At 43.8% G+C, this 16,421-nt stretch overlaps 1 protein-coding gene across 3 annotated transcripts in view; it reads right to left on the reverse strand.

The window, feature by feature from the left end:
- HOOK3 (hook microtubule tethering protein 3) overlaps window positions 1-16,421 on the reverse strand; it is a 727,656-nt gene that overhangs the window by 128,026 nt on the left and 583,209 nt on the right. For all 3 annotated transcript variants that reach the window (XR_012802125.1, XM_075603879.1, XM_075603871.1), the window contains one exon: window positions 15,900-15,934. Coding sequence is in view for 2 of the 3 variants with exons in the window: in XM_075603879.1 (XP_075459994.1) it covers window positions 15,900-15,934 (35 nt within the window). In the remaining variant the exon portion in view is untranslated. The remainder of the gene's footprint in view (window positions 1-15,899; window positions 15,935-16,421) is intronic.

The raw sequence follows: 16,421 nt of genomic DNA on the forward strand, positions 1-16,421 counted from the left end.
AGTGTCACTTTTTGCCTCAATAACCATTTTTAACATGGTTCCCTATAGGCTTAAGCTTGCTGCATGGTCACAGCTTTGAGCACAGCCAGGGTTAAGGTGCATACCCAGAAAACCACCCACAGACAGCTGTTTTGACCTTGATGGGTCTCATCAGTGTGGGGTTGATTTTACTGGGAATGCAAGAGAGGCTATGGGATAGGCTAAACCATAATACTGAGTTAAGTTATGGTTTGTGAAAAAAGTGACAAAAACCCTCCACAGGAAAGCAAATATGCAAATATAGCTGTATGCTCATCTGCATGTCTTAAGCAGGTCTGGAACCCCGCCTTTCCCCATTATCACCCAGCATACAGCACTTCCACTGCAGCAAGGGATTCTGGGAAATGACATGCAAATGAGCACACAGTGTCACTTTTTGCCTCAATAACCATTTTTAACATGGTTCCCTATAGGCTTAAGCTTGCTGCATGGTCACAGCTTTGAGCACAGCCAGGGTTATACATATATACATATATACAGTATATACACACACATGATGAACCAATATACTAATAAATGTAGAAGGGTTATCAAAACCATACTGTACTACAAATAACACTTCTCCATACAGACACACTACAATAAAATCAATTTCCTTTAATAATCCTAACTGATGTCAGACGGGGGACACATGCGCTGTGGTAGGGTTAAATTACAAATTGTTCATGTATTGGAGATATTATGCTCGTAGTCTTTGCACCTTTATTATCTCGAGCATGCACATGGAGGCAGGATGGGGGCGGATACAGCCATTGTAATGTCCATCCTTCCCTTTGGGGCACTCCCCTATGGGCGTTCCCTATGAGTGGATGTGAGGACTGCATTATGGCTAGTCACTCCACCACGCTGGACCTCAGAGCGCATGCACTAGATGGCAAGTTTTCATTGGCCGCGGTTGAGCTGTGACGTCACAGATATCGCGAGATTTGGCAGCCATTGCTATTTAAATGTTCTGTATATCGTGTGAAAGTACTTCTTGATAAAGTGCTAGACACGAAACGCGAAGAAGGGCTGCATCCCTTGCTTTTATGGCTCTTCAATAAAGATTGCTTTTTTGGCCAGACCTGTTCTTCTTTTTGGATCGTGGTGCGCTGCATTCTCTTCTACTTGCTGGACTTCATCTCTCTTCAGGAGCACGCGGTGGAGGGGAGACTCTGGCTGCTGAGTGAATACTGAGTGAATACTGTGAGTACTCAGGGCAACCCAATGAGGTAGGGGAGGCTGTCTCTGGACAACCTACCCCAGCCTTCAGGGTATCTAGTGCCCCATTGCTTTATGCCCAGTATATACACTTATCAATGCATTAATATCCAGAGCGCATGTGTCCCCCTCCTTCCTACATATAGTACACTTTGAGCACCTTACTTCACCAAACCTTATTTGTAGTACAGTATGGTTTTGATAACCCTTCTACATTTATTTGTATATTGGTTCATCATGTGTGTGTATATACTGTATATATATATATATATATATATATATATATATATATATATATATATATATATATATATATATACAGTGGTTGACAAATCACTAAAAAATCTACTCGCCACCTGGTACCAGACGTGTGCTGCTTTGGCCAATATTTACTAGCCCGGGGGTTAAATCCACTCGCCCGGGGTGAGCAAATGTATAGGTTTGTCGAACACTGTATATATATATATATATATATATATATATATATATATGTCTCTCTCTCTCTGTGTGTATATATATATATATATATATATATATATATATATATATATATATATATATATATATATATATATGCTGTATATATAGTTGCATGATGAAGCCACTGTACAAATTCATGGGTGAAGGGTGGGTATCGGGCCACTGTGGCTTAACCCCTTAATTACCTGTGCGGTTATTATCTGATAAGGTGTTTAAGGGGTTAATTGATATCTGAATGTACTTGCAATGTATTGGCTTTGTATTTGCTATGTATTTTGTGGGCAAGACAAGGATGTCGCTGGCGACGGAGACTTCTTATTGATCAGGTCAGTAGTACTTTATTTATTTGAATATGCTAGTTAATGTTTTTAATAATGGGCAATTAATCTATTATCCATATCTGGATAATAGTTATTTTGCACATTATTGTTCTGTAGGTGTTTTTGTATGTATTGAATGTATAGGCCAGGTTTATTTTTTTTACATTCAGGGTTTGTTCCGTGGTTTTGCGTGGGACCTCTGGAGACCACCTGCGGGTCTCCTCAGGTATCTCACGGGTATCAGGCTGGTGGTTCCACGGGTGACACATGCGGGGATGAAGCAGTGGCCTCACATCTGTGGGGGCACTGCCAACCCATAGGTGCGGGGATGAAGATGTGTGGTCCCACTTCTGTGGGGGCACCGCGGACCCGTAGTGAGCCCTCGTGAGTTCCCCAGACCCCCGTGGGAACCACCCAAGGCCCCGCAGACAGCTGTGGGTCTGACCCGGGGCTCCCAGACATCCGCGGGCCTACCGTGGGGACCCAATTGTGGCCCACGGTGACCCAAGGGGACCACCTGGGGGCCATGGTGCTGGCGGGACCCACCAGCAGGCCTCCAGAACCTGTTTGAAAAGGGCTGCTGGTACCCTGTAGGTCTGTCAGGTGCCCCGCCAGCCCACCGGGGACTCGCGTGGGGCTGCGTTATGAACCCTGTTTGTAAAAGGATAAATCTTGTATTTATGGGGGGGCACAGGGGGTGGGTAATGTATTTAATAAATATAATGATGCTTATTGTGGGGCTGTGTATTGTTTTTATTGTGGGTACTGGGGATGGGGGGGGGGTTCCCCAACGGTATGTGGGTAGGCCTCCCTTGTGGGTAGTGGGTGAGGGTGGTTAGGCCTGACGGGGTGGGGGGTTAGTGTGGGAGGGTATGTAGGTGTCCCGAGTGGTGGGTGAGGGTGGGTTAACCCCTTAATGACTGTAGCGGTTAATAACCGCTATGGTGATTAAGGGGTTAGGGGACATTACTTTCGATGTTTTAATTTTTGTCTCTGTTTTGCAGCAGCGGAGGGGCCATGGGCAGGATGGGGCGGTGGAGGGGGGGGCAATGGTATGTGGGTAGGCCTCCCTTGTGGGTAATGGGTGAGGGTGGTTAGGCCTCATGGGTGGGTCATTGGCAGTGAGACGCTGCATTATAGTGTATGGACATCGGGATCCCCCTCCCCTCCCCCTCCCCCTCCCCACATTTACATACACTGCACTCACAGAAACACAGGCAGGGAGATTTAACCGACACAATAGGGGGAGGGGGCTTTACACAGATTAGTCACGGGAGGGAAGCTTAACCGACACAATAGGGGGAAGGGGCTTTACATAGATTACAGTCAAGGCAGAGAGGTTTAACACACACATTAAAAATATGTATTTAATGTATTTATTGTTGTTTATGTATTTTAAATACACAGGGGGTGTACTCTATGTTGTTTATTGCAAATATTTATTGGGGGCAAATGTCCCCAATAAACATGCTATTCTGCCTTAACCCTTCATTGCCTTAGCGGCTATCAGCTATGGTAATGAAGCAGCATTTCTGTATTTTATTAATATTGTGCAGGAGCAGGGGGTCCCTTGAGCTTTGATTTGTGGCTCAGGGAACCCCCTGCTCACTGTACAATATTATTAAAAATACATTCATGCTGCTTCGTTACCATAGCACATAGCCGCAAAGGTAAGGAACGAGTGTTTATTGATATGTGTGTTTTATTCATACTGTAGATGTGCAGAGGGTCTCCGGAGCTGAACCGCGTTGGTTTTAGGTCCGGGAACCCCTTGCTTCCTGAGATACAGACCCCTTTATGGGGTGCCTCTCTGTGTGTATGTATGTCTCTCTCTCTGTATGCATGTATGTATCTCTCACTCGCTCTCTCTCTCTGTATGTATGTATCTCTCTCTCTCTCTCTCTCTCTGTATGTATGTATCTCTCTCTCTCTCTCTCTCTCTCTGTATGTATGTATGTATCCCTCTCTCTCTGTATGTATCTCTCTCTCTCTGTATGTATGTATCTCTCTCTCTCTATGTATGTATCTCTCTCTCTCTGTGTATGTATGTATCTCTTTCTCTCTCTGTATGTATGTATCTCTCTCTCTCTTTGTATGTATGTATCTCTCTCTCTCTGTGTGTATGTATGTATCTCTCTCTCTCTCTCTCTCTCTCTCTGTATGTATGTATCTCTCTCTCTCTCTGTATGTATGTATGTATGTATCCCTCTCTCTCTGTATGTATGTATCTCTCTCTCTGTATGTATGTATCTCTCCCTCTCTCTCTGTATGTATGTATCTCCCTCTCTCTCTGTATGTATGTATCTCTCTCTCTCTCTCTGTATGTATGTATCCCTCTCTCTCTCTCTGTATGTATGTATGTATCCCTCTCTCTCTGTATGTATGTATGTATCCCTCTCTCTGTATGTATGTATGTATCTCTCTCTCTCTGTATGTATGTATCTCTCTCTCTCTCTCTCTCTCTCTCTATCTCTCTCTCTCTCTGTATGTATGTATCTCTCCCTCTCTCTCTGTATGTATGTATCCCTCTCTCTCTGTATGTATGTATCTCTCTCTCTCTCTCTCTCTCTCTGTATGTATGTATCCCTCTCTCTCTGTATGTATGTATGTATCCCTCTCTCTCTGTATGTATGTATGTATCCTTCTCTCTGTATGTATGTATGTATCTCTCTCTCTGTATGTATGTATCTCTCTCTCTCTGTATGTATGTATCTCTCTCTCTGTATGTATGTATCTCTCTCTCTATATGGATGTATATCTCTCTATGTATGTATGTATATCTCTCTCTGTATGCATGTTTCTCTCTCTCTCTGTATGTATGTATCCCTCTCTCTGTATGTATGTATCCCTCTCTCTCTGTATATATTTATCTCTCTCTCTCTGTATGTATGTATCTCTCTCTTTATGTATGTATGTATGTATGAATGTATGTATCTTTCACTCTGTATGTATTTATGTATCTCTCTGTCTCTGTATCTCTCTCTCTCTGTATGTATGTATCTCTCTCTCTCTGTATGCATGTATCTCTCTCTCTCTCTGTATGTATGTATCTCTCTGTCTGTATCTGTCTGTCTCTGTATCTCTCTCTCTCCCCTAACTCTCTCTCTCTCTCTGTATGCATCTCTCTCTCTCTCTCTCTCTCTCTGTATGTATGTATCTCTCTCTCTCTCTCTCTCTGTATGTCTCTCTCTGTACACTGGCGACACACTTTATTTGAGCTTGGCTAGTCCCACGAATTCGGGTATACCCGGGTGTATTGAGGTTTGTGACTGTTTTCTGCCCGAGTGCATTGAGGTATTTTCCAAGCAGTGATTGAAGCATTTTATTTCCGCTGGCTGCAATACTGCACAGTATATATATATATATATACTGCATTACAATTCATGAATTTATGCCATCTGGTAGACACGCGAAGCATTGCAGCCTATTAAATCCTAATCATTATCATTTAACAGATCAGCCGCCCGTCAGCCAGGCATGAACCCAGGCTGGGAAGGCAAATGCAACGGGGCTTGTCAGAGGTGAGGAGCGGCGCATTCCAGGTATCTGCCAGGTACATACCGGGTATTTGCTCGAATAAAGTGTGTCGGTGCAGTATGTCTCTCTCTCTGTATGTCTCCCGCTCTCTGTATGTCTGTAACGGATCCGCACCTTAGTTTACTGTTTGCCTTGCCTTACAGACCTTTGCAGTCCTGGAACACTTCCCCTGATATTTACTGCAGCCTGGATTCACTCATTAAAGCAATACTGTAACACGCCCCTTCTGCTATTGGTTCACTGACCTTTAAATACTGCCTTCCCCACAATGCTTCCCTGCCGAGCATAATTCCTTCCCTGGACGTTACTGTCTCTGCCACAAGCCGCCCTGGCTTGTATCCTAGTGTACAAACATCTCTAGTTCTTATCCCTAGTTCCTAAGTTGCTGAGGCCTGCTGATAGTTCCATGCAGAGGCCCGTTCCTGACTCCTGTGTTGAAGCGTTGTTTAGCCAGCACTGGTACCTGCTGCATTCTCCCCTAGAAGAGGTTACCCTTTGTTTCCTGAGGCCTGCTGCTAGTTCCATGCAGAGACCCGTTCCTGACTCCTGTGCTGAAGCGTTGTTTCCGAAGGCCTGCTGCTAGTTTCACGCAGAGGCCTGTTCCTGACTCCTGTGCTGAAGCGTTGTTTAGCCAGCACTGGTACCTGCTGCATTCTCCCCTAGCAGTGGTTACCCTTCATTTCCTGAGGCCTGCTGCTAATCTCCATGCAGAGGCCTGCTTAGAACTTCTGTGCTGAAGCATTGGTTTTCCTGACGCTGCCCCGCGGTGTGCTTCGGTCAGCCTGCTGTCTCCCCCTGCTGAGACCGGCGTCATGGGCCGAGCCCACTCCTCGCGCAGAGGCCACTCCCGCGCTCACGCTCCTAAGCTGAAGCGGGGAACTCCTGATTACCTGTTGCCAAACTCCAGCTTGAATAACGACGATCCTGCCTTCTCCAATCCTGACCCTGCTATGTACGACTATGAACTGCGCACTCCGGATCAGTCTGCGCGGACTAAGGTCGGTGATTATATAACCCCACATCAGCCCCGCAGTCCGGTCCCGGCTTGTGGCGAGCACAATTGTAACAATGTCTCTCGCTCTCTGTATGTCACTCGCTCTCTGTATGTCACTCGCTCTCTGTATGTCACTCGCTCTCTGTATCTCGCGCTCTCTCTCTCTGTATGTCTCTCGCTCCTCTCTGTATCTCGCGCTCTCTCTCTCTGTATCTCTCTCTCTCTCTGTATCTCTCTCTCTCTCTCTGTATCTCTCGCTCTTCGTATCTCTCTCGCTCTCTGTATCTCTCTTGCGCTCTCTGTATCTCTCTTGCGCTCTCTGTATCTCTCTTGCGCTCTCTGTATCTCTCTTGCGCTCTCTGTATCTCTCTTGCGCTCTCTGTATCTCTCTTGCGCTCTCTGTATCTCTCTTGCGCTCTCTGTATCTCTCTTGCGCTCTCTGTATCTCTCTCTTGCGCTCTCTGTATCTCTCTCTCTCTCTATATATATATATATATCTATACTATATTCCTAAGTTTGTTATTCCGTTTGTTTGTACTGATGCAGCCACGAGAATCCGAACATTTGCCTTTGAAAATCTAGGGCAATACCCCAGTAATGCTGCAACATTTCTGTGACATTTCTGCAGACAGACTAATGGCCCATCGGATTAACACAGCGGGGGTCCCTGGAAGTGCCATTCAAACTGACTATATGTGCCGGCAGCGAGGGGAGATGTGCCAGACGCTGGGGGATATATACAAGTGGGGAGGGGGAGGCGGGGAGATGTGCCGCCAGTGAGGGGAGATGCGGCGGCAGCAGTGTGGGGAGATGTGCTGGCAGCAGGGGGAGATGAACCACCGCGGGGAGGGGGGCGGGGAGATGTGCCAGCAGCGAGGGAAGATGCGGCAGCAGTGTGGGGAGATGTGCTGGCAGCGGGGGGAGATGTACCAGCGGAGGGAGAGGGGGGAGCGGGGAGATGTGCCGGCAGCAAGGGGAGATGCGGCAGCAGCGCGGGGAGATGTGCAGGCTGCGGGGGGAGATGTATAAGCAGGGGGGGAGGGGAGATGTGCCAGAAGCGAGGGGAGATGCGGCACAGCGGGGGGGGGAGAGGGGTGGGGAGATGTGCCGGCAGCGGGGGGGAGGAGTATGAGATGAGCCGGCAGCGAGGGGAGATGCGGCAGCAGCGCGGGGACATGTGCCAGAAGCAGGGGGGGGGGCTGGGAGATGTGCCGGCAGCGAGGGGAGATGCGGCAGCAGCAGCACAGGGAGATATATATGCACACATACACACACACACACATATCTATATCGCTCTCTCTATATAAAGAGAAGGAAGGGCAGTTGGCACACTGTAAACTGATAATCCACTGATGCTTATCCCATATGCACACATGAACAGATACATTTTACCAGATGGAGGTCCGGAAAAACGAGACAGCACACAGCCAGGGAAATCCAGAAATACATGGCACTGCATCTCTCTATATATATTTATAGCAAATAAAGAATATCCCTTGTGAGCACATTCACATGTCTTAGACAGGTCTGCAACCCTTCCTTTCAACCATTAGCACCTAGCATAAAGTGCTCCCACTGCAGGAAGGCATTCTGGGAACTTACATGCAAATGAGCACATGATGTGTCACCTTTTGCCTGGAATATCCATACACATGGAGCCCATTCATGCAAATGAATCGCTGTTCACACAGCTTTTAAGCACAGCATGGGACTAGCAAAGCAAGTGAAACCACTCACAGACATGTTTCAACCTTGATGGGTATCATCAGTGTGAGGTTGGTTTATACTTGCTTTGCAATATTTCTAGGCTGGGTACAGATGCAGCCATGAGTATTAGAAAAAACACAAAAAAAAAGCGCACAACGCCCAGTGCATTAAATGAGATACATTAAAAAACACACAGTGGTAGATAAGTAATCTGTGTACATCAAAGAGAGAAAAAAATCGCATTCATGGGATAAGTTACCCAAACACCAAACAGGACCGGATACTCGGCACGGTACCATCTACTGGTCGACAGATACCCTCAGTTGATCGGCATACTCCTCATGGTCATATCCATGCACCTCAGATGGTTGAGATGTAACCCAAAAGTCCGTACTCACAGTCCAGGTATTAATGCAGGGTATTCGTAAAGGTAACGTCCCAATTGGATCGATGACTGCTGCGTGTTGTAATCAACCGTTCCTAGTGGGGAAGTTCTCGGCGCTCGTGCACGGTACCCCCATGCGTCTCCATCGACTAATCCGCTACGTTACTAGATTGCGTCAAGGAGCAGCGTCCCCATATGGTGTATTTAAAACCACCAAGCAGCAGAATCGGACGTTTTAAGGGTAAGAATATGTCAAACACAAATGTGTATAGGGGAAACCACATTCCAACGCGTTTCAAAGCTCAAAATGCTTCTTCATCAGGGACTAATGATCTAGAGTACTGGACCTATTTAAGAACCCCCCACTCTGCAGGGACTGGTCAGAGTATCAATTGCACTCCTCAAATCACGGCTTGTGAACGGGAACTCAAACAGGTGCAAGCTACTTGCATTTATCAAGCCGAATTTACGGCACAAAAGTGTCATATTAAAATACACACGAAATAAAACATATATAATGCAGATATATTAATCTGGAATAGAAAAAAAGGAAAAAACGGAACATTGTTATAACATAATAAAACATAAACCTAAAAATATATAGAGAATATATAATGAATATATCTCTGCAATTAGAACAAAGCACAAAAAAAACCACAGACCATGTCAATATAGAGCCAATATATATTTATATCTTCATTGAGACCCTTAGGATACAGGGAGTCAATTTTATGAATCCAAAAAGTCTCTTGTACAGATAATTCTTTGACCCGGTCCCCACCCCTTCTATTGTGAGGGACAAACTTAATGCCCTTGAAGGTCAGGGAGGAGGAATCTTTGTTATGGTGTACTGCGTAATGTCGAGACAAACTATGTTTTAGATATCCATTTTTTATATTGCGAATCTTATCCCATGAATGCGATTTTTTTCTCTCTTTGATGTACGCAGATTATTTATCTACCACTGTGTGTTTTTTAATGTATCTCATTTAATGCACTATGAGCGTCGTGCGCTGTTTTTTTGTGTTTTTTCTAATACTCGTGGCTGCATCTGTACCCAGCCTAGAAATATTGCAAAGCAAGTATAAACCAACCTCACACTGATGATACCCATAAAGGTTCTAGTTCTGGTGGTGTTGAGCAACCCCTTGTGTTCGCGGCTGCAGACGCTCCCTAGATTATATGATCACGTAATTGTATGGTTACATTTTAATTTTGTGCTCCATCACATGGTATATTTACATGGTTAATGTATCAAGTCCGATTTGAATTTAGTAGCGCACTTTTTCTTTTCTTTTCACGAGTATTAGAACTCTTGCCTTTTAAATTCTGGGGCAGTCTCACAGTAAATGCCTCAACATTGCCGTAACATTGCATTAACATTTCTGTGAGATTCTTAATGGCCCATCGGATTAACACAGCAAGCGACTTGCTTTGCATGATGTGATCAAAGTAAGAGAGCTTTTGCTTTGTTATTTTGGCCTCCAATGAGATTATCGGTTTGGTCCGTTCCAGGACTGCTTGGTTCGTTATTCTGGCTATCCACAGAATGCACAGCAGACGTCTCCAGCACCACAATTCAAATGCATTGATCTTTCGCCTATCTGCTTTTTCCAGAGTCCAAGTTTTGCAGTCATACATTGCTATTGAGAAAACGATCGCACTGACCAATCTGCATTTAGTTGCCAAGCTGATGTCTTTACTCTTTCAGATGTTGTTAATACGGGTCATCGCATTTCTTCCAAGTGCCAACCGGCTCATAATCTCAGGGGTGTAGTCGCCACCACGATCAATTTTGGAGCGAAGGAAGATTAAATCTTTAACCACTTCAATTTCCTCATTATTGATCTTGATATTAACGTTCACATTTTTTGCTGTTGTCATGATCTTTGTCTTCTTAATGTTCAGATGCAATCCAACCTTCTCACTTTCTTTTTTGACTTTCATGATCAGATTTTCGAGATCCTTCTTGTTTTCAGCCAGTAGGGTAGTACCGTCAGCATATTGGAGATTGTTGATGTTTCTGCCGCCTATTTTCACGCCAATCTGGAACTCATCCTTGGCGTGTGCCCTTTCCGATCTTGAGCCAATCCTCATCTCCGTATGGTGTTCGGACTGCATCTTCTTGATCGTGATAGAGTTATCTTATCATTTCGGTCAGGTGTGGTGGTGTGCCCATTTCCTTCAGGCAGGTCCAGAGCTGCTTGTGCTCAATTACATCAAACACCTTTGAATAATCGATTAAACACATCTAGATATCTTTCTAATACTCCCTGTTTTTTTTTCATAATCCATCAAAGGTTGGCAATGTGATCACAAGTGCCTCTGCCTTTCCTGAAGCCAGCTTGCATATCTGGTATTTCCCTATCTACAGTTGTACTCAAGCGTTGTTGGATAATCTTCAGAAGAATTTTGCTTGCATGTGGTATCAAGGCTATGGTGCGGTAATTCGAGCAATCCTTCGTGTCACCCTTCTTCGGAATTGGGATGAATACTGCTCTTTTCCATTCTTTCGGACACTCACACATGCTCCATATGCGTTTACATATTGCTGTTAATGCTGCCGCTGGTATGGGCTTGAGCAATTCTGCTGGTATGCCGTCGATTCCTGGGGCTTTCCGTTGGCTAATTGCTTCATTGCCCATACGACTTCTTCCTCCATTATATCTGGCTCCAGTGTCTCATTCTCATCCGTCGGATGGTTCTGATGTTCAACTGATACAACTTCTCTGTGTATTCCTTCCACCGATCGCGTATTGCTTGCTTGTCATGCAATTCATGGCCATTGCTCCCATGAACTATTGCGCTCCGAGCCTTGAATGTTGACCGTGCCCTCTTCATGTGTGAGTAGAGTGCGGGCGTATAACCTTTCCTGTACATTTCCTCCATCTTCTGGCACTGTTCATTCCAGTAATTCTCTTTGTCCTTTCTAGCCGCTCTTTGGAATTCTGCATTCAGTCTTCTGAAATCTTCTCTGTTCCCAGTACCTTTGGCCTTCCTTCTCTCTTCTGCGATGTTGATGGTCGAATTGGAGATCCATTGGGCTGATTTTGATGGTTTCTTGTACAGGAGATGTTCTAAGGCTGTTACAATAAAGCATGCTTTCACTTCTCCCCAAAGCTCGTCTGGATGCTTCTCTTCTGCAGCGAGGAGGTCAATTCTGTTCTTTACTTCAATGGTGTAGCTGGGGCTGATCTTGTCTGTATCGAATTTGTTTATGGCTGCTGTTTATTTTGTGCTACAGAATCTGAGTTTGACTGTAGCACCAGCAGTTGGTGATCTGATCCGCAATCAGCACCAAGGTATGTCTTCACAACTCTCGATCTCTGACACTTCTTCTGACACAGGATGTAGTCGATTTGGTTTCTGTATTCTCCACTTGGTGATGTCCAGGTGTACAACCGCCATTTGGGTTGTTAAAACCAGTGTTCGCAATCGTTAGCTGATGTTCTTGACAGAATTGAACCAGTCGGTCTCCTGCCTCGTTCCGCACTCCTAAACCAAATCTTCCAGCGATTTCGTGTTCTGTCATAGTTGCCACTTTGGAGTTGAAATTGTCAATGGATTCCCTAAATTTATCACCAAATATAACACATGTACACACTTGATTAAGAAATTTCTAAATAAACATTGGAGAATTGTAACTAGTGATCCGTGCATTGGTTCAAGGCTGCCCAGGCAGGTGACAGTGGTTTATAAAAAAGCCAGGAATACACTACCGACACACTTTATTAAAGTGTGGCCGTAACCGCAAGCCGGGAGATTTCCCGGCTTGCTAGTGGCCGCCCCTCGGCGTGCCGCGCGTCATAGACGCGCGGTCACGCGTCTTCGGGAGCCTGCGCCCCCTGCACGCGCGTCCAGGGCTCCCCGAGGGAGCCCTGGTGTCCCGCGATCTGCGGGACAGCGGCAGGGGGTTCCGGGGGACCCGGCGGACCCGGCAGCGGTAGGGAGAGCGCCCCGATCGGAGGGCGCTCTTCCGCTGCTTCGGCGCGCGCCCGTCACACTCGGGCGCGCGCCAGGCTACTGCTGCGGCCAAGAACGGGCAAATGCTCTAATAAACTTGGCCGCAGCAGTATGAAGACCATCTTGACACCCAGTAAATTGAAGTCAATGAAGTCAAACAATCTAGCAAAAAGGACATCCGTGACTGGTAAGTATCAGTGTGGTAAAGGGTGTTGCATCTCGTGCAAGCACCTCAAATTATCAAAAGATTTTATATAACATACTAATCATTCAGAACACTCTGATAGGCCATATCACTTGTTTATCCACATATGTGGTATATGCGATCTCTTGTAGTTGTGGACCACAATTTATCGGTAGAACGATGGGTACTTTGGCAGCACGATTTCTTGAACATCGTCGGAACATAATAAGGGGCTTCCAAATAGATAGTCTATCAAGACAGTTTTCTGAAATACATCATAAAGACCCTAAGACTATGACCATCATGGACTTGGAAGCAGTTCTGCCCTCATTATTAGGAGGGGATCGGTTCAAGAGGTTGTATACCAAGGAAACATTTTGGATCTATACACTGGGGACCCTGTCACCGAAAGGGTTGTATAGATGCAAGTACCATTGTTTAAATTTTTGATAGGTCCCTCTGTCTCAGCCTATGGGTGTCATCTGGGTCGGTGTTCGATGAGCAGTTATTGCCTTTTTCCACCAAAAAATTTATATCAATATTAGGGTTGGCCTTTATAAGATAATATTTTTTTTTCTTCATTTTATATGGTTCATGGTACTATAGGAAATGTATGTCATTTAATCATTCGTGTTTTGTTATTAATATGAGTAAAACACATTATTGGTGATGGATTGTGCTGACATAGCAATGCTGGATCTCTGCATCTGTGCCACAGTTCGCTGTGGCAGTTAATAATTATCTCTCAGTGCTGTTTTCTTGTTCTGCATGCGCATCCGTTGGGAAGGGAATTCTTTTGCTGTACGATACTGCGCAATGCCCTGTCCCTGCTTTTGTCTCTTCAATCAGGACTGTCGTTTGTAATAAGGGAAGATTCACACTACAGTGGGGACTAAAAGCTCAACAGGAAGAAAAGACTTTCCTTATTTCATCTCAAGGACTCAGATTGGTCATATCCTTTGAGGACTTTATTCATGTATTCATATATTCACTGTGTCCACTATTTGTTATTTATATATCATTTGTTGTTCACTTTAAGCGCCAGGGTCATTCACCTTTTATTTGTATATCCATTCACCTTTTATTTGTATATCCATTCATTCACCTGGAGACTATATTGGGATAGTCTCCACATTAGGGCTCTAGGCAGCTAATCATCATATATATTAATACATCACTGTGCACTGCACTGTTTCACTTTGATCAAGCGCTATACATAGTACACATCACAAGTACACCACAATGGATTGGAGCTCAGCTAAGGACGTTCTGGTTCACTACTTAAACATCTAGAGAGAGAAGGGTGAATTTCCAGCTAGAGATACTTCTTGCCAGAGGACTGAGTTTTCAGTGCACCTGCATTACTACCGGTTTCCTGCTCACCAGACAAACACTGCCACAGACTTGACACGAGGAGAGACCTGGGAGTTCAAGCAGCCAGGAAGGGACTGAGTATTATACTCAAACATGCTATTTTACTCATGTTGTTTGTGAGTTTGACTATTGTTTTTTAAACTTTTTATTAAATTGTTCCTGCAATATTATACTAGGAGAGAGCGTCTCTCTCTCTCTCTCCCCCCCCCCCCCCCTCTATAGATTTACATTTGGGATTGGTTATCCCTGTGGAGGAGGCAGCCTGTTACTCTTAAAGAACCCATTGGTGTGTTCACTTAAATTGCCTGGACTTTTTCAATATAAGTATATTTTTTAACCAAGTTATATTTTCTGACAGCTTATAATTATGTTCTGTTGCTATGATTTATTAAGACTATTAGAGTTTTTTTATTTTATGCCATTTCATCAATTTTGTCTAGTTTCTTTAGTGCTGTCTTATATTTGTTGTGTGTATTTATATATGTGTGTGTATGTATGCGTATATTTATATATATATACACTGGCGACACACTTTATTCGAGCTCGGCTAGTCCCACGAATTCGGGTATACCCGGGTGTATTGAGGTTTGTGACTGTTTTCTGCCCGAGTGCATTGGGTTATTTTCCAGGCAGGGATTGAAGCATTTTATTCCCGCTGGCTGCAATACTGCACAGTATATATATATATATACTGCATTACAATTCATGAATTTATGCCATCTGGTAGACACGCGAAGCATTGCAGCCTATTAAATCCTAATCATTATCATTTAACAAATCAGCCGCCCGTCAGCCAGGCATGAACCCAGGCTGGGAAGGCAAACGCAACGGGGCTTGTCAGAGGTGAGGAGCGGCGCATTCCAGGTATCTGCCAGGTACATACTGGGTATTTGCTCGAATAAAGTGTGTCGGTGCAGTATATATGTGTATGTGTGTGTATGTATCATACACACACACTATATACACTATATCTCTAATGACTCATAGAGACCATTTGCTCTATTATTGTAGTAATCGTTATTAGCTAGTTACTGTATTAGTTATTTCTAGATGCAAAAGAGCTGACATCTTCTACAGTAGTTATGTTGGCCTCTCTCCTAATTTATGTTGTTGTGCTTCATTAAAACATTGGAATGTTAAAACAGAAAATCTAAAGATACTACAGAGATCGGAGGCTGGTGACAAGATCAATATGTGTAGTACATTTTAGTTAAATCGAGAGATATGATGACGGTGCACGTTACAGACTAATTATTTTGAAGGAAATACAGTATACAGTTTAGAGACAGTGTACCAGGAGTGAACTTCAGTGAACTATTGATTGTTTTGTAAAACCGTATTTGTAACATAACAGTCATCTGTTTTACTGTGTTTTTTTTATTGTGGTAATAGAGCTTTAAAAACCGATCACAAACTACATTAACTTTTTACCGAGCACTGAATAACATGCATTCAAATAAGCAATCTATTGTTAGTAGGCAAGCATTAGTTTGACATGTATATCCTCAACATTTCTGGCCTGTGATATGATCTGTACATATTACACCATCTATTTTAAGGTCAACAGTAACATAATATACTTGCACAATGTAATTAGATAACAGTGCAGAGGAATTTTCTACTTTCACTAATGTTTGAAAATAACTTGTATACTTAAGACAGTGAGCATGGCAAATTAGCATATTTCATGTTACAGTAAGTTTAACAAATACTTACAGATGTTCTTCAAGCTTCTTTTTCAAAAGAAGAGACTAGATTAAAAACAAAAAGATAGCAAGTTATTTCAATTATTTTTTGTAAAAAGTATTAGTGATACCAAAATCACACAATCCTAAAGCACAAGTTAATGCCAGAGATAATTGGCTCCTTTGGTTTTTAAGTAACCTGTTAATATGGCTGCTCTAATTTGATAAACCACATCTTAGAGGTGATAGAGACAAGGGATCCACCATATTTCTACATGCAATGTCTCATTTCCTTTTTTATTTTACTGCAGTAGAGCATGCAATTATTATTATTATCATCATTGTTTATTTGTAAAGCGCCAACATATTCCGCAGAACGGTACAGTGGGACTACAGCGTGACATTAATTACATAAAACAGAATGACATACAAATAAGGACAGACAAGTGTAACCATATACACAAGCAATGTGGTTATTAGCTTGAAACTAAAGACAGAGAAACCCCATTTCAAAGAATGAGGTTTGAAGATTAGCTTTACACATGGCATTGAG

The sequence above is a fragment of the Ascaphus truei genome, chromosome 1, assembly GCF_040206685.1.
Source record: "Ascaphus truei isolate aAscTru1 chromosome 1, aAscTru1.hap1, whole genome shotgun sequence".
Classification (NCBI taxonomy): Eukaryota; Metazoa; Chordata; class Amphibia; order Anura; family Ascaphidae; genus Ascaphus; species Ascaphus truei.